This window comes from Panicum hallii, chromosome 5 (genome assembly GCF_002211085.1).
Source record: "Panicum hallii strain FIL2 chromosome 5, PHallii_v3.1, whole genome shotgun sequence".
Taxonomy (NCBI): domain Eukaryota; kingdom Viridiplantae; phylum Streptophyta; class Magnoliopsida; order Poales; family Poaceae; genus Panicum; species Panicum hallii.
Window position 1 is genome coordinate 54,202,769 of NC_038046.1, and position 18,068 is coordinate 54,220,836.

The 18,068-nt window shown below is 46.7% G+C and overlaps 4 protein-coding genes across 7 annotated transcripts; 1 reads left to right on the forward strand and 3 right to left on the reverse strand.

Moving 5' to 3' along the window:
• Window positions 1-2,172: 2,172 nt before the first annotated feature.
• On the reverse strand, window positions 2,173-4,549 carry LOC112894766 (endonuclease 2). Its single transcript, XM_025962573.1, has 9 exons — window positions 4,162-4,549; window positions 3,886-4,060; window positions 3,685-3,789; window positions 3,529-3,584; window positions 3,326-3,409; window positions 3,134-3,226; window positions 2,972-3,039; window positions 2,717-2,790; window positions 2,173-2,614 (listed from the first exon to the last, which is right to left on the reverse strand). Exons 1-9 carry the CDS (start codon window positions 4,276-4,278, stop codon window positions 2,520-2,522), a joined length of 867 nt encoding a protein of 288 aa, XP_025818358.1. The 5' UTR covers window positions 4,279-4,549; the 3' UTR covers window positions 2,173-2,519.
• A 605-nt stretch (window positions 4,550-5,154) lies between these two features.
• Window positions 5,155-8,741, forward strand: LOC112892139 (endonuclease 2-like). Its single transcript, XM_025959229.1, has 8 exons — window positions 5,155-5,396; window positions 5,493-5,664; window positions 7,345-7,443; window positions 7,550-7,689; window positions 7,784-7,876; window positions 8,010-8,077; window positions 8,176-8,249; window positions 8,390-8,741. Exons 1-8 carry the CDS (start codon window positions 5,166-5,168, stop codon window positions 8,518-8,520), a joined length of 1,008 nt encoding a protein of 335 aa, XP_025815014.1. The 5' UTR covers window positions 5,155-5,165; the 3' UTR covers window positions 8,521-8,741.
• A 178-nt stretch (window positions 8,742-8,919) lies between these two features.
• Window positions 8,920-10,869, reverse strand: LOC112892140 (protein MAO HUZI 4, chloroplastic). Of its 4 annotated transcripts, none has more exons than XM_025959230.1 (7): window positions 10,359-10,869; window positions 10,223-10,318; window positions 9,953-10,145; window positions 9,732-9,832; window positions 9,526-9,654; window positions 9,317-9,405; window positions 8,920-9,247 (listed from the first exon to the last, which is right to left on the reverse strand). In XM_025959230.1, the coding sequence occupies exons 2-7, from the start codon at window positions 10,271-10,273 to the stop codon at window positions 8,935-8,937; spliced, it is 876 nt and encodes a 291-aa protein (XP_025815015.1). In that variant the 5' UTR covers window positions 10,274-10,318; window positions 10,359-10,869; the 3' UTR covers window positions 8,920-8,934. The 4 variants fall into 4 exon arrangements, with proteins under 4 accessions (XP_025815015.1, XP_025815016.1, XP_025815018.1 ...); XM_025959232.1 differs by having other exon boundaries at window positions 9,095-9,233; window positions 10,359-10,866; XM_025959231.1 differs by having other exon boundaries at window positions 10,223-10,869.
• A 523-nt stretch (window positions 10,870-11,392) lies between these two features.
• LOC112892138 lies at window positions 11,393-16,607 on the reverse strand. Its single transcript, XM_025959228.1, has 10 exons — window positions 15,956-16,607; window positions 15,477-15,614; window positions 14,542-14,727; window positions 13,529-13,666; window positions 13,306-13,427; window positions 13,040-13,172; window positions 12,830-12,959; window positions 12,601-12,680; window positions 12,392-12,523; window positions 11,393-12,048 (listed from the first exon to the last, which is right to left on the reverse strand). Exons 1-10 carry the CDS (start codon window positions 16,400-16,402, stop codon window positions 11,812-11,814), a joined length of 1,743 nt encoding a protein of 580 aa, XP_025815013.1. The 5' UTR covers window positions 16,403-16,607; the 3' UTR covers window positions 11,393-11,811.
• Between the last annotated feature and the right edge of the window lie 1,461 nt (window positions 16,608-18,068).

The following is an 18,068-nucleotide window of genomic DNA, read 5'->3' on the forward strand; positions in this document are numbered from 1 at the left end:
GTATTTATTTGTTGTTTTTGTTTTCTGTTGAATCCCCCTTTTTTCTTTGAGCAATGTCATCGTGACAGATAGCATCAGACACAGCACACGGCAGCCCACAGGCCCAAACTACATTTCCCATGATGAAGCCCGTGTCCGTGTAGGTTGGGCCGTCCGATCGTCGTCGATACTCTGTTGCTGTTGTTATATGGGCCAAGCGCGGACGACAGCCCTCTATCTGCAGCTATTCCAGCGGGCTTCGCGGAGAGTTCTGGCGGGCGCAAAGCAGCAGCAGCAGATTCGGGACTGGAGCGAGTGATGGGCTCGCACCAGGAGAGTTTGGGAAGGTCGCTGGGGAGGAATTTTTTTCTATTGTTATTATAATTTCCTTTTAGGGGTTACGTGGATCCCCTATTTTGGAAGAATTAAAATCTACTTGATAAATTAGCCTATTTAGCTTAGAATTTGACATCCCACCACTTTTCAACTACTTTCCAAAAATTTTCAAAATTTAAATATAAACCTATCCTAAATTTATAGGGTGTGTGATGGAAATTGATTCTGTATATCATCAAGCTACGTTTCTACTGTGTAGCTTATAGCATGCTCTTTGGCTCACTCCTCTGGAGTAGAAATATAGCATGTAAGTATCTTCCTTATATAGCCAATAATAATATATAAATATATTTCGTATATAATCATATTAGCTTAATAGATTTATATCTAAATTATGATTATTAGAATAAAAATTCAATTCCAAGGTTCCAAACGGATCTTATATATTTTGCAAAACTAAACCGTATTTTAAAATTTCGCAAGAATAATATCATGTCGCCATTTGAGCAGGCGATCCAAATAAATCTCCCCCATTTGAGTGGGCGATCCATAGATCGTGATTTCCATTGGAGATCTGCATGGGCCTATCCAATATAGATCGTGATTTCCATTGGAGATCCATGTCACTCTAATACCAGTTAACCTTGGCTCTAGTAACTTTCGAATCGATTCTCCCAAGTCAAATTTTCAACTTTGTAGGGTTTCGGAATTATCTGACATCCTAAATTGCACAAAAAGAAAAGAAAAAACATACTAGGATTTCAAGATTTGAAAGTGTTCCCTTTCAGTTAGGGTAGAGAACGGAGCCGATCTAGGGCCCCATTTAGATCGCAAATCTTTATAACTTTTGGAACTTTTTGCTACTGTAGCGTTTTCGTTTGTATTTGACAAATTTTATCTAATCATGGACTAACTAGGCTTAAAAGATTCGTCTCGTGATGTACAATTAAACTGTATAATTAGTTATTTTTTTTACATACATTTATTGCTCCATGAATGTGTCCTAAAATTGATGTGATGGAGAGAGAGTGTAAAAAGTGGGAAGTTGGAAGGGATCTAAACAAGGTCTAGATAGGAGAGGGTGAGCTTGGTCCCCGCAATGGGGGAAAAACTAAGGAATACGGTCGCGCCAATACATGTGAGGTGCCCGCACGTGGCAGCGTGGCGGCTCGGCCATGCCATCGCACGTCCTGTGATCGAGTAGAATTCTACTTGTGCCAAATTGTTATTTCTTAAAAAATCAATTTGGTGGAGCTACTAAAATAATAATTTTGTAGGCTAAAAAAGATGGCCTGGCAAGCTGGCTTGCCTGCTCCTTCGCATTTCGCTGACATTTTGTCCTCGTCGTTTCCAGCATATTGCACAGGCCAGGATCGTGTCAATTTGACCATGAATTAGAGAAATAGGCCCGTGGGCCGGCCTGCTGCCTCATCAGCCTCACGACGCCGATCCCCAACGCGGCTCCGCGAGACTGCGACGGCGTGATCCCGAAGCCCGTTCCTCTCCACATCCTTTTCCTGCTGCTGCGCTGCCGATAGGCTAGGTTTGGCCCTTGGCTGTGTGCCGGCGCCTGGCAGAGGAGGGTCAGTGCTAGCTCTCCGGCTGCTGATCTGATGAAGCCATGGAGGGCACATCGACGGTGGCCGTGGGGCCATGCCTGCTGTTGCTGGCTTGCTGCACAGCCAGCGACCCCAGCGACCGTGGCAGCCGGGAGCACGGGGGTGATGGCGGGCGTCGAGTTGCAGCAACTAGCGCTGAAAGGATATTTTCAGCTGTGAATTTTGTGAAGAACAAGCATAAAATAGCATGGAGGATCAAGTTAATTTGTAACTTTTTTATGTGTTGATGATGAAGACATTATCCCCGATTTTCAAAAGCCACCTCATCAAGTTAATTTGTAACTTTTTTATGAGTTGACAGTTTCAAAATATTGTATGGATAATAGATTAAGAAACCATTTGTACTATACCATCTAACCTTAACTTTTATTTTATGAATCTCTATCTTTTATATGCGATGATTGTTCGCTTCGCTAGTACTGTATGTACACCAATCTTGAATTCCTGCATCCCCAGCTAGCACAGGCACCAGTAAACACCTCTTTTTGAAAGATTGCACTAGTGCATAACTCAAAATATTGTGTGACAAACTTGAGAAACGAAAAATGATATTTATCCTCTCGTAGAGAACGTATTTCATCGTTTTTAACCAAATATCCTGTTCAAGGTAGCAGCTAATCGAACGCCGCCCTGCGCTAGCCTCAAGTTGACGACCGGCAGCCTGCTGGAGAAATAGGCATCTGCACCAACAACACAAGTACAAAGCAATTAGGATACTTTAACACCCTAAAGAATGTCTTAAAACAATTTCAATCAGACGGTAAGAGCATTCCTAGTACTACCTTCCAGTGTCGAGTCTTCATCAACGCCCTTGTACGCCCAGTCGCATGCTGCGGTGATGCTCTCAGATGCATATCTTGAAGCATTTACAACCACAGATCCAAGTCATGACTCACAAAGATACGGTATACAAGAATTCGCAGCATAAATAAAGATTTTGGCGAATACTGAAAAACTAACGAACATGCCAAGCTGTCCCGACAAAAATCAACTAAATACACAAGCGAAATTCTGAATGTGAAGCAGAGCATACATACATGTCCGGGCATGCAGTCTGGTTCTTGCCGCATTCTTCCCAGCTAGGCACTTGCTCCGACCATTCTCCCTGCAGCGTGGATGAAGGTCTCAATGATTCATCACTCAGCAGTTGCCAATTGGCATATATGGCAAAAAAAAAAAAATTAATCCTAGTTTCATACAGTTATGTTTTTCGTCAGTGTGTCGATGTAATCTGCTACGCCATCGCCGTAGAAGTCGTCCTCGGCCGTCTGGATAATGTTGGCGTCCCAAACCTGACAGAATGGTGCAGGAAACCAAGTTCCAGCTCAAAGGTTTCTTCATAAATCAGAATCATGGCAGTGTTTGATTGGCATGAACAGTATTAGTCTTACATGGTGCAGGACAGACTTCCTTCTGTACCAGTGGACGTCGATGGTGTTCCCTCCTCTGTCGGAGGTAAACCCCACATGAAGTGGCTGTAAAAATACAGCAGCAGTTGAGCGTGCAGAGTGGAGACAATAGCTTGAATGATGAATTACAGTGCAGATCGCAGTGGGCAGGGCACGGTAATAATCTTGTTTCTTTTTTTTTCTACCTGGTGGATGTCTCCGATGAAGTGTGAAAGGAACAGAAGCGCTTGCGTCAGGTTATCTGAACTCGATAGCATTTTTTTTATCAGGGTCACAGAAACTATGCAACAACTGAAATTATTGATATTCAGAAGTTTGCAGGATTCGGACATGAACTTTACATTGGGTAGCAGAAGATCTTCCGTACGTGAGGAGCTGCGAGGTGTAGTTGTTGATGGCGCCTGCGACGCACCGGCCCTTGACGCCGTCCTCGTCCTTGCAGTCTCCTGACGAAACGAAAGTCGAGTTCAAAATCGGTGCCGTTTGCGTGTCAGTTTCAGAGTTTCAGAAAGAAATTCAGAACGAGTGGCGTGGTTGCTTACTGTCGTAGCTGTAGGCGCAGAGGCCGTCGGGGGTGTCGATGTAGTGGAGCGCCGACGACCAGGGGTACCGGAACTTGACGTCGTCGGCCCAGGAGCAGAGGCTGCTCAGGTTGCTGCGCGCGTAGGAGGGCAGCAGGTCCCTCACCGCCGCCGCCGCCGCGCCGCTCAGGCGGCCCTGGACAGCGTTCCCAGCGACGGGTTTCAGAAGCATGCAGAACGAGTTGCGGAATGGATTCGCATCGCAGGCAAGGAGTGGTAAGAACTAAGCACGCGTACCTGTGCGATCTGGCAGACCATGAGATGGCCGTCGACTCCCCAGCCGTGCGACGGAGCCGGCAGCGCCGCAGCCAGGAGCAGCAGCAAAAGCAGAGGAGGCGTCGCGGCCGCCGCCATCCTGACTTCCTGAGGAGTAGATTGAGAGGAAGGCGACGAGGAACACAGAGTGACTGAGAGATCGATCCGCGCAGCGGAGGGAGGTGATTTAAAACGGAATGCCAGGAGGGTATCTAAGGAAAGAGTGATTGTTGGTGTGTGCGAGATACGGCACAAATGTCGGATATCCTATCGGATTACGGGCCATGAACGCTCATCGCGCTCACACCTTCGTTGAAATCTGAGAGACCGTGTTCAGACTGCTCTACACTTCAAGGGCGTTACACAACCGGAGCTGCACGCCGCTGCCGGCCGGCTGCATCCATGGGAGCGTTTCCTCTTTATTCCCTTTCGCGCTGCCATGCTGCCGCATGTGCATCAGCACTCAAGCATTCACACTCCGGGGAAAGAGACAACAGTATGCAGGTGCAAATCCAAACAATTTCGGTGCAAACTGCAGAGTGAAAGCGCGGCGACAGGCGACGTCGTCTAAAGTTTCAAAGCTCTCGAATCAAAATCTGAAATCCTTCAACTCAGGCGCTCCGCAAAAGGAAATTTCTACCGGTTTTTCCTTATACATAATTTTTTTCAATGTTTTGTTTGTTCTTCAGCTGATTGGGGTTTTTTTCATGAAACCGACATGTCAGATTTTATTTTTCCTTAGATATTCGTGAGGAAAAGGAAACAACAGAGAGTACATCACATGTTTTTTTTCAAAAAAAAAAAAGGAATACTGGGCGCAAAAGGCCCAGAAGGGCGATCATTGCTACTGGGCCTGAATCGCCATCGATGCTATTCGGCATTTATACGGGCCGGGCCCAAAATCTACCGCCCACGTTTACGTTTTCCTCCTGCGCCCAAAATTCTCGAGCTCCAATAAATACCAGCCCAGCACCAAAAGCTCGCCCATGCCTCCAGGAAAAAACAGAGCGGCGTTCTGTTCGTCTCGTCAGCGGCAACGCAAGAGGGGAGGAAGGCAGGAAGATAGCCGAGAGCAGAGAGAGATGGCGCCCCCGCCCCACCAGCGGGCGCTGCTCCTGTTCCCGCTCGTCTTCCTCCTCCTCCTCCTCCTCCTCGCCCCGACCCCCACCGACGCGTGGGGCAAGGAGGGCCACATCATGGTCTGCAAGATCGCCGAGGTCGCGCCCAATTCCTGCCCCCCGGGATAGTCAGATCGAACCGAAGAGCAAAGCAGAGTTTCCTGAATTCTGATGGGTGCCTCTCTCGGCGTGCAGAAGTACCTGTCGGAGAAGGCGGCGGCGGCGGTGCAGGCGCTGCTGCCGGAGTCGGCGAGCGGGGAGCTGTCGACGGTGTGCCCGTGGGCGGACCAGGTGCGCTGGCACTACCATTGGTCCAGCCCCCTGCACTACGCCAACACCCCGCAAGTCTGCAACTTCAAGTTCTCTCGTATGTCCCCTCCCTTCGCTTGATTCGCTTCCCATTCCATCTCTCCCCAGCTCGATGCTCGCCAAGGTCTTGTGTCAACGGTTCGGGGTTTAATTGCGATCCATTAATTGCTCTAGGACAGTTCACGAGCCATAAGCGAGCGTTGTTAAAAATGCTGGGCAGCAATGTTTGGTGACATTCACCTAGAGTTCAGGTAAATTCTAGTAGTGAAGTCTCTTTAAAAATTCCACCAGGAAAGGAAAAATAGTAAACAAGGCCAGCAGTTTAGTTGCACGATCTTTCTTTTATGGTTAGTTCACGAATTACATACAAACAAACAGAAAAATGCATTCTTGGTTCGATAATAAAAGGAGAGATAGAAAAGCAATGTGTCAATGAAATTTAGTATCTGCATGAGCAAAGCTAAGCAGTAGCGAGTGTAGTGGAGCCAGGGGTAGTTCTAGAGAATATTTTTAGCAGATAGTTATGCTTTTTTAAGACTGTACAAATTGCCAAATAGATATGTTACCGAAGTAGGACAACTGTTGGACTATCTTGACTCTTGAGGAGCAAGGTTGCATGTTTGTTTGTTTTTAGTGAAATATATAATTTCCGGCTTCTGCACAGACAAAGAGATCAACCTTGTATGTGGTTTTGAATTCCCCTAGGTTCATAAAAAAGGCTCACCGTCCTAAATGTCAATGTCATTGGCGCATGTACGTCGTAGCATTTCCACTTCTCTACTTGGTTGCTTGCCTTGCGAGGTTCACTAATGGACATTGCCCATGGGGAATTTGAGTTAAATTTGGTGATCCATGATAGAGATGCCGCACATATCCATTCTGAACCTGTGCCTCTTTGGTTGGCTCATGCACGCTGAGGCATCTTCAAGTTCCATGGCCAGCCAAAAGATTGTTGCTTCTTGGAGAGGACAAGGGATTGAGTGAAGATGCAGATCTCTAATCTGCTTTTGCTTCACGCATCACCACATGCCCGGGTCCGGCCTCATTGTCAAGCCCATGTCTTTTCAACCAGCCGCTTTCATCATAAATAACACTACTTTTCTACCTATCTTAAATTCTTAATCTCTCTCAAATCTCCTCTTCTTGAAAATATTGTAGAGCCAAGCCAGTGAAATGCATAGATCCGGTGGAAAATAATTTAAAAACAAAACAAAAAAGGGTGAACTAATAATTGCACTTGGACAAATGACTGAATGAGACAGCGAGACAGTTGTGTCGTTTGTCCCGGTTCAGAAAAGGATATTGTTCGTACCTCAATATCTTTGGCCCACGTTCTTATGGGATTAGAAATGTAACCAACTGCGAGCACGTCGCCAGACGCCGGCACCCGGCAGCCACATGTGCACGCATAATCTCTTGTTGCCTTGTTTAGAGCTGGATATGTTACATGTGATGCCAAATGACCTGGGAAATCTGATTGGCAATGCAAGAACATAGTCTATGAATCACTTGTTTTAGCAAATAATAGTCTATGAATCACTTGTTTTAGCAAATAATTCTCTGTTACTTGAGGTAATGTTCATGTGGCAAATCAAAGAGACGTATCTGGCAACCCAGAAACTTACCAGACAGTGACTGACAGAGATTTTGAGAAGATCCAGGCGCAAGGGTCCTTTAGATTAACGGAGGTGTGCAGCAGCGTCAAGCATGCACTCATGCAGCTAGATGTGCTTTTCAGGTGATTGCCACAATTCTCGTGGCGAGCAAGGGATGTGCGTCGTCGGGGCCATCAACAACTACACCAAACAGCTCTACAGCTACGGCCAGAAGACATCGTGCAAGTGTTTGCTGAACTATTTGCAGCACATGTCAACACCCTGTCTAATTTAGCAGGAAGAAGATAACTCCATCTGAAATTTCTGAACATTCGCATGTGCAACCAGATAACCTGACGGAGAGCCTCATGTTCCTGGCGCACTTCGTCGGTGACGTGCACCAGCCGCTGCACGTCGGCTACGAGGACGACGAAGGCGGGAACACGATCATCGTGCACTGGTACCGGAGGAAAGCAAACCTCCACCACGTCTGTTCTTTCTCCTCCTATAGAGATTCTTTACCACATTCAGATTTACTCGCTAGACATTCAGTCTGACAGTCAGAACCTTGTGTTTTGCTAGGTGTGGGATGTCAGCATCATAGACACGGCAATCAAGGACTTCTACAACAAAAGCATGGATACCATGGTAGAGGCTCTCAAGATGAACCTGACAGTGAGTATACTAGAACACTTGTATACCGATTTATTGGTTTCTTCCATCCAGCTCAAGGGTGTTTTTCTTGTTTCTAAGACTGTAAGCTGTAGTTCAAGGATGCTTTTCTAGTTTCTAAGACTGTAAGCTGTAGGGTGGATGGTCTGATGACATTACACACTGGGAAAACTGCAAGAACAAATGGGCAACCTGCGCAAACGAGTAAGACTAGTATCGAATTCAGAAACTTCCATTTCGGTCATGTGTACTACAGTTTTCGACAAAAACTGACATCATATGACCTTGATGATATCATGCAGCTATGCCATTGAGAGCATTCATGATTCCTGCAACTATGCCTACAAAGATGTGGAGCAAGACATTACTCTAGGAGGTAAGCAAAGCATATATATATATATATATAGATATAGATATAGATATCACACTCGTATGATCAGAAGTTCAGAACTACATGGCCATTTCATGTTTTGTTTTGCGTAACAGTACTTTGAAATTTCACATTCTGGGGTGCAGATGATTATTTCTTCACTCGATACCCGGTTGTGGAGAAGAGGCTAGCACAGGCCGGCATCAGATTAGCGTTGATACTTAACCGGATATTTGATGGGGATAAAGTAGATGATGTACCATTACAAGTACAGTAATAGATAGTTATAATCAATAGAAATATAGGTGGGGTTATCCTTTGTTGCCGCTATTACAAGGATGGGTACATTACTACTTTAGTAAATCAGCATGAATTCTAATAAGGAAGCACATCATCCAGAGAAGTGATTCATTTTTCTCTGTATTTGTAATTATAAACCTATTTTTATATATTTTTAATTGATACAGGCAGGCAATGCCCTTCTGTTGTTCCCTCAAAGTTAAGTGCAGTTCAATACTTCAATGTGATCCTTTATCCACTCATTTCGTCGCTTAGTGGTGTCTGAATTTTTCGGTTTGTCTGGGATCACATGAATTTACTAGAATATATGTAATCAGTAGCTAATGCGAAAGTATAGACTATCACCCGCAAAAAAGAAAAGAAAAGAAAAGGTATAGACTATCCTGAACTGCTAGGAGACCCTGACAATAAGTAAATTCAGTCGCCTATAATTGGTGTGAGCCCATATATGAAAAGAATCGGTGCACTGAATCATTTTATTGATATTCAAATCACATAAAATCCACCAGCTAAACAATTGGATCCTACGTACAACCACCCAATTCCAATCATCAATGTGAGCGGCCAACTGCCCCCGCCAGTACCTTAGTCGCCACATGGCACAGGATCCCAACCGGGCAGAAGAGCAGGCAAAGCGAGACCGAGTGCCTGGTTTCGATCTTGTTCTTGAGGCCGTCGTGGTACACCTGCCTGCATTGCAAACACTAAACGCAGATGTTAACAAGTTCTTCAGTGCTCGCGGTGACATCTGATTCAGTGGCGTGCCTACTGACCTTGCCGCGAAGAGGTCGACGGCGAGGAGGTGGATCCAAGCAGAGGCGACGGTCATCTCGCTCGCGAACATCCTCACGATGCCCGGCAACTGCAGAATTCATAAGCCGAAAGCGTCTCATTTCTCTAAGCAGCAGCTAACAGCAGCAGAACATTCAGAAAATTCGTGGCTAATTCTTCAGTGGTGCTGTTATAGCAGTGGTGGTAGTACCTCAGGGAGCCAGTACTTGCTTGCGAACATGGCGCGCAGGGTGTCGGGCGTCCACGACAGGTAGAGCAGGTAGGCGTAGAGGAGGCCGAGCGCGACGTAGGGGGCGCTGCTCTCCACGGTGCGTTTGGTCTGCGCTCAAGAGATGAGGTGAGAGCGAGCTCAGAGATGTGTGCTGTCGAGCCGGGAAGGAAGACGGTTAGACTTACTATGCTGGCGTTGGGGGCGACGACCATGAGGGTGTAGAAGGGGAGGACGGCGACGGTGCCCCAGGTGAAGGCGGCGCTGGCAATCTGAGACGTCGTCATCACTGCTCTCGGAAGGGAACAATTCATTTCACCCAGGGCAATTTAAGCAAAAAATTCGAAGCTTTTACGCTCTCTTTAGCAAAATTGAATTGTCGAAGGAAGCAAGGGGAAAAAATGCGTACACGCGCGAGGCCGGAACGGCGGCGGCCCCCTGCCGGTGCCGCGGGCGCCGGCACGAGGGTACGCCGCGGCGAGCTTGGGCGGCAAGGGGCCCAACCACGAGCGCGCGGTCGACGGGCGGAGCAGCGCGCTGGGCGCACGGGGGACACGCGCCTCCGGCCGCTGCCGCAGCGCCAGCGTCTGCGGGAGGCTGACCTGCAGCGAACCAGAGGCAGAGCGGTTCGGCCAAATTGCACACGAGGATTGACGCTGTAGTTGAGTCGCCTACATACCCGCGTGCTGGAGGAAAGCGCGAGGGCGGACGGGGACGCGCAGGGCGCCATGTCTCGGCAGGGAAGCGGAGCGGGCGCGGGGGAGGACGCAGGTGGGAGAGGTGGTGGGCTGCCATTCGAGCCGGGGCGCAGGTGGAGTCCCCTTTGTAGTTTGTAACAGCAGCGCCGTTGCTCTGCGGCAGTGGCGAGCCCACCTCAGGCCGCCGGCCTCAGCAGCAGGCAGCAGCTGGTGCCGGAGGAGCACTCATCGACTAGGTCACTCGCTGGCGCTCGCGCGCGCTGCCTTGCCATGCTGGGCGGGGCGGTGGAGGGGCCCGCCGGAGGAGGTCGGCCGGGGCGGTGGCGACCGGACGCGTGGGCGGGCGCACCGTCCGCACCCACCCAACCCAACCCAGCATCGTGCTGGCGCTGACTCCATGGCAACACGAGTTAAGCAAAGCTAACGCACGGCCATGTGCCGCCGAGCGGGACGCGGGGGCTACCCCCTGTCCGATCCCCCGTCCCTCGCCGCCGGCACGGCGCCGCCGCCTCGACACGTCGCCGCCCGGGAATATCCATGCCGCACGGCTTTGCTCCTATCATTTCCCACACGGAAAGGATGTCCGGGTTCATGGTATCTGAATCCAAACTTTTCTCCGTCTGGTTATTCTACTTCTACTTTTAACCAAAAAAAAAACAATCACGGAGAGCGAGCTGTACGCTCGACTCAAGAAATGGTAGATTACGGACAAATCCGTGAGATAGTCCAATTTTCAGATATAAACTGCAGATAATAATTTGTCACAAAGTAAAGCTTTCCTATCCACACCCACCAAAAAATATTCCAAAGAAAGTCTTTATACAGTCCAATTCGTCAAAATCCCAGAAATTAACCAGATAGCAGCAACACCGTGACGATCCATCTAGTTCGCCTCCAGAAATAGTAGATTACGGTTCCGTGAGATTTAGTCCAATTTCAGATAAAGTGCGCATAATTGGTCATAAAATAAAACAAATTTCCTCATCCACACCCCAAAAAACACTCTTTTAAAGTCATCCGACAGTCCAATTCGTCAAAAACTCAAAATCCCAGACAGCAACCGCACCGTGGCGATCCATCCAACATCACACCTGCAAAAAGGAGCATCTTGGGCAAAAGGAAAACTGAGATCAGCACAGCAGCACACGCAATTTAACGCGATATCAACGCTAACTGATACATTTACCCGACAAGCACACAGCACACGGAATACAATTCAAGATTCTAGATTTAAAAAAGCAAAACTGTTTGCCATCATCATCTCAGATGTTGAACGAGAAAAGCAAAAGTGTTAGTCCTCTGGTTGAGCCCATTTGACCGAACCTTCTTCGCACTCATCAGTCTACCGATTCCCCAACTCTCTGCAAAGTCGACTACATCTCCTCCCAGGCTCTGATGCTATTGGGAGGAGATGGGAAAAAAAAACAGGCAACTCAACTCACGAAACTATATCCTTTTGATTCTAGCATCTATCCCCTCTTATTATGTCTCCCCCTGAGCTCTCTTCACTGCTGAGCGAGCCATCCTCTTTGGATGGCTTGTATAACTTTGATCGACATCTGGACTATGTTTAGAATGACAGGTGTGACGAGACCATCGCCTGGAGCTTCTCCAGCTCAGATGGAATGTTCATGTCAGGAGATAGCACGAAGCCAGCAGCAACAGCGAGCGCGATCACAACAAGGCTGCTCTTCAGGCAGGTGGCACCGCGGGTCAGCTTTCCAAGGATCACCTTGCAGTGCTTATCTGCTTCTTTGATAGATGCCTGCTTTCCAGCATCTGTTGCTGACTCTAGTGCTGCCTCATTCTGCAATAGCAACAAATGAACAAATTAGAACACGAATATCTGGATATACTGAGAGTTCAAATTAATAATGTGTTTGCCTCAATCAAACTAGCTCCCTTGGGCTTTGCATATGGTTTAGAGTGGGAAATGCGAAGTAACAAAATATGTATATCTCATTTTTGACATCATAAAGCCTTTAGGCACTTTATGAAGTGAGCTAACATACATCAAGCTATTCCTAAAGTTTCAGTTTGCAGGAGAAGCAAAAGGTTGCATAAAGCAAAATTTGGATGACGCAAACATCTAAATCGTAGAAGGTTAATAAAAATGAACAAAGCAATTTATGAAACCTGACTTAGCTTACCTTAGCCTTCAAGTTCTTCACGGTTGCCTTAAGAGCTTCAACACTGAGCTTAGGAGACACATCCTTCCAATCAATTGCAATTTTGCTCAGGACAGAAGCACTGGCTTCAATATTTTCAGGATAGATTCTTTCCTGAAAATTAAGAATATTCAGCCACAGCTTTCTTTCATTGGGCAAAGATTCAAGACCAAATAGGTAAGACTACCTACCCACTGCTTGTATGACTCTGTGTTTTGAGTCAAGCACCAGATAAATACATCAACAGCCTCTCTGGTGAGCTCTGCATTGTCTGAATATGATATCACCAAAAGTTAATTAGATGTATATCAAAACAAAAGCAAAACAGATCATATAATGCGAAGTAGGTGTATAAAAACAAAGGCAAAACATAGAATATGGTACAAAGTTAAGTTAATAAAACACTGTTTTCCAACTCACTTTCTTGCATTGCCTTTGCACACAAAGGCAAAAGTTGTTGTGATGCTTGTTTCACAGTTTTAGAGCCAGGAGGACCAGCAAGAGCCAACTCCTTGATTGTTGGATAGGCCGCTTCAAACCTTTCTGTAGCCTACAGAATTGCTTTAGGTAGTCAGAACACGACTCATTCGAAAGATTAGTGAACAGGAATGTAGAAATAACAGAACAAACCTTCACCCGAGCACTAGAAACAGGAAATGTGGCTCTCATGAATATATCAAATGAAGCAGGGGGGACCAGGCGCTCCCCCTTTCTAACAGCTCCATTCAATAAGATTGATCGAGCTTTGGGGACAGACAAAATTCTACACATAAACAATGTGAAGTGTTAGATTACAAATATTTTGAAGTGCATTAAAGTAGAATCAGAATGTGCTCTGTAATAGAGAACACAGCAACAACGCAATGTTATTAATCAGATTTACATTAAGCCAGTACCTTTCAAGCAACTGCAAAACCAAATCCCTTGCCTGGGGATTCCCACTTGACTTCACACATAATGTGGGAAATAGGGAATGAGCCCAGCAAAACATACCAGTCACGAGGTCACCTTGAGATGCCTGTGGTATGTCAGAAAAGAATTAGTGCAACAAAGTTATAAAATGGAAAAAATTAGGGCAGTGTAGGTAACTAGCATAACTGGTACCAGACAAAAGAATACCTGAGCAATAACCCAGACAATGATGGGAAGCTTTTCCTGTCCAAGATATTTATTGCTTCCCATTATCTTTGGCATAATGTTTATTAGTACCTCAGGCTTCCTTCTTAAAGTCATGGCAAGAACAACAAAGATTGCAACCTGTCAACAGTAACTTGAGTCAAAAATTACCATTATAAAAAATGATGAAGCTGTGAATCTTAACAAATGAAAGGCCAACAATGCACTAAGTGTTTTGTCAAAAAGAAAAGATTTATCATATATACATATATGTCTGATGCAATCTTGGAAGATCTTGCAACAAATATTTGATTCCACTCATGAACATCTTGCAGAAAGAAAATAAAAAGGGGAAGATACAGCATACTGGACAATCGAACTTCACATCAATAATTTGAAACCACAAGTCATGAATGTAACGAACGCTATAATTTCAGGATCAGATGAACAAAAGCACATTAGAATAAACATTGAAGCAGTCCTAGTGATCAAATAAGTATGGTATCATACAATCACTTATCATATAAAAAGGTCTAAAAAGAACCACAACAGGTTATTTGTAACAGTTGATACACAATCCGGAACCTGAGCTCATGCCACTACAAATTGTCTACTCCTAACTAAGCAAGTCTCTATAGATGCATGATTAAAACAAATGGTTTCCAATAACATGGAACCAGCTTAACTCATGATTAAAACAAATGGTGTGACATGTCCATCTATCCATTTTCTTAGCTTAAGTTGCAGGTGAATAAAGTTGACTAAACCAAATTTACATTTCATCTTTCCCCCAAGATGCTAAGAATACTGTAGTATAGTACACTCATATCAAACCAAAAACCAAATGTACATTTCATCTTTTCCCCTAAGATGCTAGCTTGCTAAGAATAGTGTAGTACACTCATACCAAACCAAAAAGAATATGATTCTAACTAGAATATTATTTGCACTTAACCACATCTACATTATATACATTATACCTCGTTCGATTACAGTTAAAGCCATCATGAGATTACCTGAGCCCTTGGAGACTGTTGGACAACCTTCTTTGAACCCTTAGTTCCTGCTGCTGGCCCTGACAATTCAGACATGATGCTATCTATACACCACAAAACAAAGTCTCCCAGGGCACTAGAAGATCTTTGACTGATCCAATCACCGGCCGTCTTGATGACTGGCTCAGGAATATGGCACAATGGGATCTGCCCAATACAGCAACTAATTAGATGCATACCACAAATAACCAATAAACAGAAATCAAAGGCATTATCATGCTTAAATATCTCAGTGTAAGGTACAAATACAACCATGCTAATGGAACCAAAACGGCAGTGTCCATTACCATCAATACACTGAAACATTAATTGCATGTGTAGCTACCATTTTAGTGTTGTACAAGACACGTAATAACAAATCAATGTGATCCATGAAAGACTATATCTCCATCCTAATATGAAACAGGTGGCGAAATAATAGTAATTAAATGACATGATCCAGCTGTATACTATGATAAAATTAATCATGCATCCCAAACACATGCAAATATGGTGTAATCAAGCAGATATTCTTGACACGCACACTAAAATCATCAAGTTGATGGCCAATCGGGACTCGAGCACTCATAATCAGGGTGCCTACCTGCATGCTGCCACCATGCAGGGAACACACCCGTGAATGTAATAATCTTGGGGGATTTAATTACTTCTCATGGTAGGCCATCTCAGTTCGTTAAGGATACGAAGATACGACAAAAAATACATAACCATTTTCCAAAACAGAGATGCTGATGCATGAATTTTCTAAGTTTTGGCGCGAAAACATAATTTCCAAATACATCAGTACTTGCGGCTACAAGATAGTAATCTATAGTGCAAGCATAGCTATCCTAAAAACAGCAATCGCATCACATGCATAAACAGATTGCGGAATCTCTAGGGAAAAGATAACTCACGTCAACCATCTTGGACACCGGGGATTCCTTGAACATCTTTGCCCATGGAAACTGGGCTGTGCTTACAGTTACAAATGCTCGGCCAAGGTAGTCAGCAAACCTCATCAGTTGAATGTCCTGCTGATTCTCGTACGATCCCTGCACACAGAACAAATGATAAGAATCTGCACCCATAAAAAAAGGATTCCAACCTTTGCAGGATCTAACCCTTGAACCAAAACCCAAAGCTCCCTCGAGATCCCAACTTTACACCCTAAGATCCGACTTTCTGTAGAACTTGCTAACTATAAGAGCTAGAATTTCGACTCGTGTTGATCCGAAAACCCGCCGGACCTAGCATTCGGCCGGAATTCCATCAAACCCCGCGAGATCCAACGCTAAACCCTACCCAGATCCGATCCCCAGCAAACGGACAAAACCTTGATCCGTACCCTGCCCCCCGAGATCTGACCGCAATTCCACGGAGGCGAGAGCGTTACCGAGATCTCGATGAGGTGCGCGGCGAGGTTCTCGGCGTCGATAAGGGCGGCGGCCTCGGCGACCGTCACCTTTGGTTTCTTCACCTTGGGCTTCTTCGGCTTCTTCGGCTCCCCCTCCTGGCGCGGTGCCGCGGCCTCGTCCGAGCACTCGTCGTCGGAGTAGCCGGCGGCAGCGGCGATCCGCGCGTCGTCGAGGTCGGCCGCCCTGGAGGCGAGCTGCTGCTGCAGCGCGCGGTGGCGCTCCTGAGAGCGCTTCTCGACTGCGTCGAAGACGCCTGCCTTGCCGTTGGCCTGCAGCGCCAGATCGGGCGCCGCGGCGCGGGGAGGCTGCTGCTGCTTGCGGTTGCGCTTGGGGTAGGACACCGTCTGCCAGCCGTGCGAGGGGTCGGAGGCGGCCGCCGCGGCCATCGAGGAGGAGGAGGCCCCCGCGACGTCGTCCATCGCCATCGCCGGCACGCGCGCGGAGGTGAGGAGCGCAGGGCGGGGGTCAGGGCCGTCGAGTCCTGATCTCCGAGAAGGCGACGAGCAGGAAGAAGGGTGGAGAGTCTGTCAGGGGGGAGAGACGAGGACGCGCAGGCGAGGCGGATTTTATTGCGCCCCGACGAGCCGAGGTGCCGCGTGCGTCGCGTGCACTGCACCACACCACCCCGCCCGGCCGCCCCGCTCTGGCCAGGTCTCCGTCCGCGCTCCCCCTCTCCGGGGTTTTTTCTGTTCTTTTTCTTCCGTTTCCTCGCCATCTCGGAGTGCTCTTCTGGAACTGCTAGCCAATCTTTTTTTTCTTCGCTTTTTTCTCCTGCTGCAGCTTTTGGATCGTGTTGGTTTTGGAAACTACTTTGGTGATGGAGATATGAGCTGGATATGGATATGGTTTTCGTCACCATGGATGGGTAGGGTCCTAGGGACGGTAGTGTCAGAAGGCTGCCGGCTCGTTTCCGGCGTCGCCTGAAGCTCATGAGACATGACGCTGGCGTCCCTGCTAACCTTTTCTCTTCGCAAAAAACGTGACGGATACGTACGTGCGTGTGCTAGTTTTACGCTTCCAGAAACTAGTAAGTACATTTATGTGGGTGTAGATAAATCACAGGCCGTCCAAAATGAGATAGGAAGCATTCACGGGTAGAATTGAAGGTGGTAAGTGATAGATAAGACGACGGTGTTACGCTGTGATCTGTGACCCTCCTAAAGAATTGGATCCTAATTTTATACAATTTTAAACTAAAATTATATAAAAATTAAATTAGATTAGACAATAAAGAAAGTATCAGTATCATGATCCATTAACATCCTCAGGTGGGGGACGCCACGTGCCCCAGCGCCACGGTGATGGATCTGGACGCCGTCTGATCACGCTACCGGCCTACCTATCTCGTCTGTCCGGCGCTGCCATCTGTCCGACTGTCCGTATGCGGTCCATTGTAGGTCGGGATAAAAATCCTGCCAAAACACGGGTAATTTTACGGCTAATGGTCTTGTCTTCCAGAAGCAATTCATGTCAGCCCACATGCCGTGACCCCGGCCGTGAGGAAGAACGAGATCATCACTGTCCCGTTGTGCCGTCGTGGGACGGGCAAGTTTGTATGACCATGCAGCTGCGATTGCGTCACCGTGGTATTAACAGTCGTTGCCCTCTTTTGTTATATAAAAATAAGGCTTGTAGATATGCATGGCCACACCTGGCACAAGATAGAGATACCAACACGCGTCGCGCGTGCCCAACGCAGCCATCACACTTGTCCTCCGCTCTCTGTGTGCTCTATCTTCAGTCACTCTTTCTGCTCATCAGTTTTTTACAGGGTCAAAAGTACTATATGGCACTGTTGATATAGCAGCTTAATTATTATGGTATTGCATCACTAAAAGTATCTGGAGTCAACTGATTTACGGTGCCAACACATGTTTGAAAGGACTCGTCCACAAGAGCATGTGCACACCTATTATATACTCCCTCCATTTTTTAAACACAATGTTTAGAACAAACCTTCACGCCGCATTATTTGAAAACGAAGGGAGTAACTCCTATATCAATGAATCTTGTCATATACTTATCCAGCAACTTTGAGATCAAACATGACGAGAAAAAGACCACCGAAGCCAGCACACTGTGGAGACTGCC

Excerpts from the sequence above, each read along its gene's own strand:
- LOC112894766 (XM_025962573.1), bottom strand. The coding sequence starts at position 4,278 with ATGGCGGCGGCCGCGACGCCTCCTCTGCTTTTGCTGCTGCTCCTGGCT. Across the intron at positions 4,061-4,161 it reads TGGTCTGCCAGATCGCACAG|GGCCGCCTGAGCGGCGCGGC; the intron begins GTACGCGTGCTT and ends AACGCTGTCCAG. Across the intron at positions 3,585-3,684 it reads AAGATCTTCTGCTACCCAAT|ATAACCTGACGCAAGCGCTT; the intron begins GTAAAGTTCATG and ends TATCGAGTTCAG.
- LOC112892139 (XM_025959229.1), top strand. The coding sequence starts at position 5,166 with ATGCCTCCAGGAAAAAACAGAGCGGCGTTCTGTTCGTCTCGTCAGCGG. Across the intron at positions 5,397-5,492 it reads TGGTCTGCAAGATCGCCGAG|AAGTACCTGTCGGAGAAGGC; the intron begins GTCGCGCCCAAT and ends CTCGGCGTGCAG. Across the intron at positions 7,877-8,009 it reads CTCTCAAGATGAACCTGACA|GGTGGATGGTCTGATGACAT; the intron begins GTGAGTATACTA and ends TGTAAGCTGTAG.
- LOC112892140 (XM_025959230.1), bottom strand. The coding sequence starts at position 10,273 with ATGGCGCCCTGCGCGTCCCCGTCCGCCCTCGCGCTTTCCTCCAGCACG. Across the intron at positions 9,833-9,952 it reads GCCGTTCCGGCCTCGCGCGT|TGATGACGACGTCTCAGATT; the intron begins GTACGCATTTTT and ends TTCCGAGAGCAG. Across the intron at positions 9,655-9,731 it reads TCGCCCCCAACGCCAGCATA|ACCAAACGCACCGTGGAGAG; the intron begins GTAAGTCTAACC and ends TCTTGAGCGCAG.
- LOC112892138 (XM_025959228.1), bottom strand. The coding sequence starts at position 16,402 with ATGGCGATGGACGACGTCGCGGGGGCCTCCTCCTCCTCGATGGCCGCG. Across the intron at positions 12,960-13,039 it reads TTTCTAGTGCTCGGGTGAAG|GCTACAGAAAGGTTTGAAGC; the intron begins GTTTGTTCTGTT and ends GCAATTCTGTAG. Across the intron at positions 12,524-12,600 it reads CAGAGTCATACAAGCAGTGG|GAAAGAATCTATCCTGAAAA; the intron begins GTAGGTAGTCTT and ends CTTAATTTTCAG.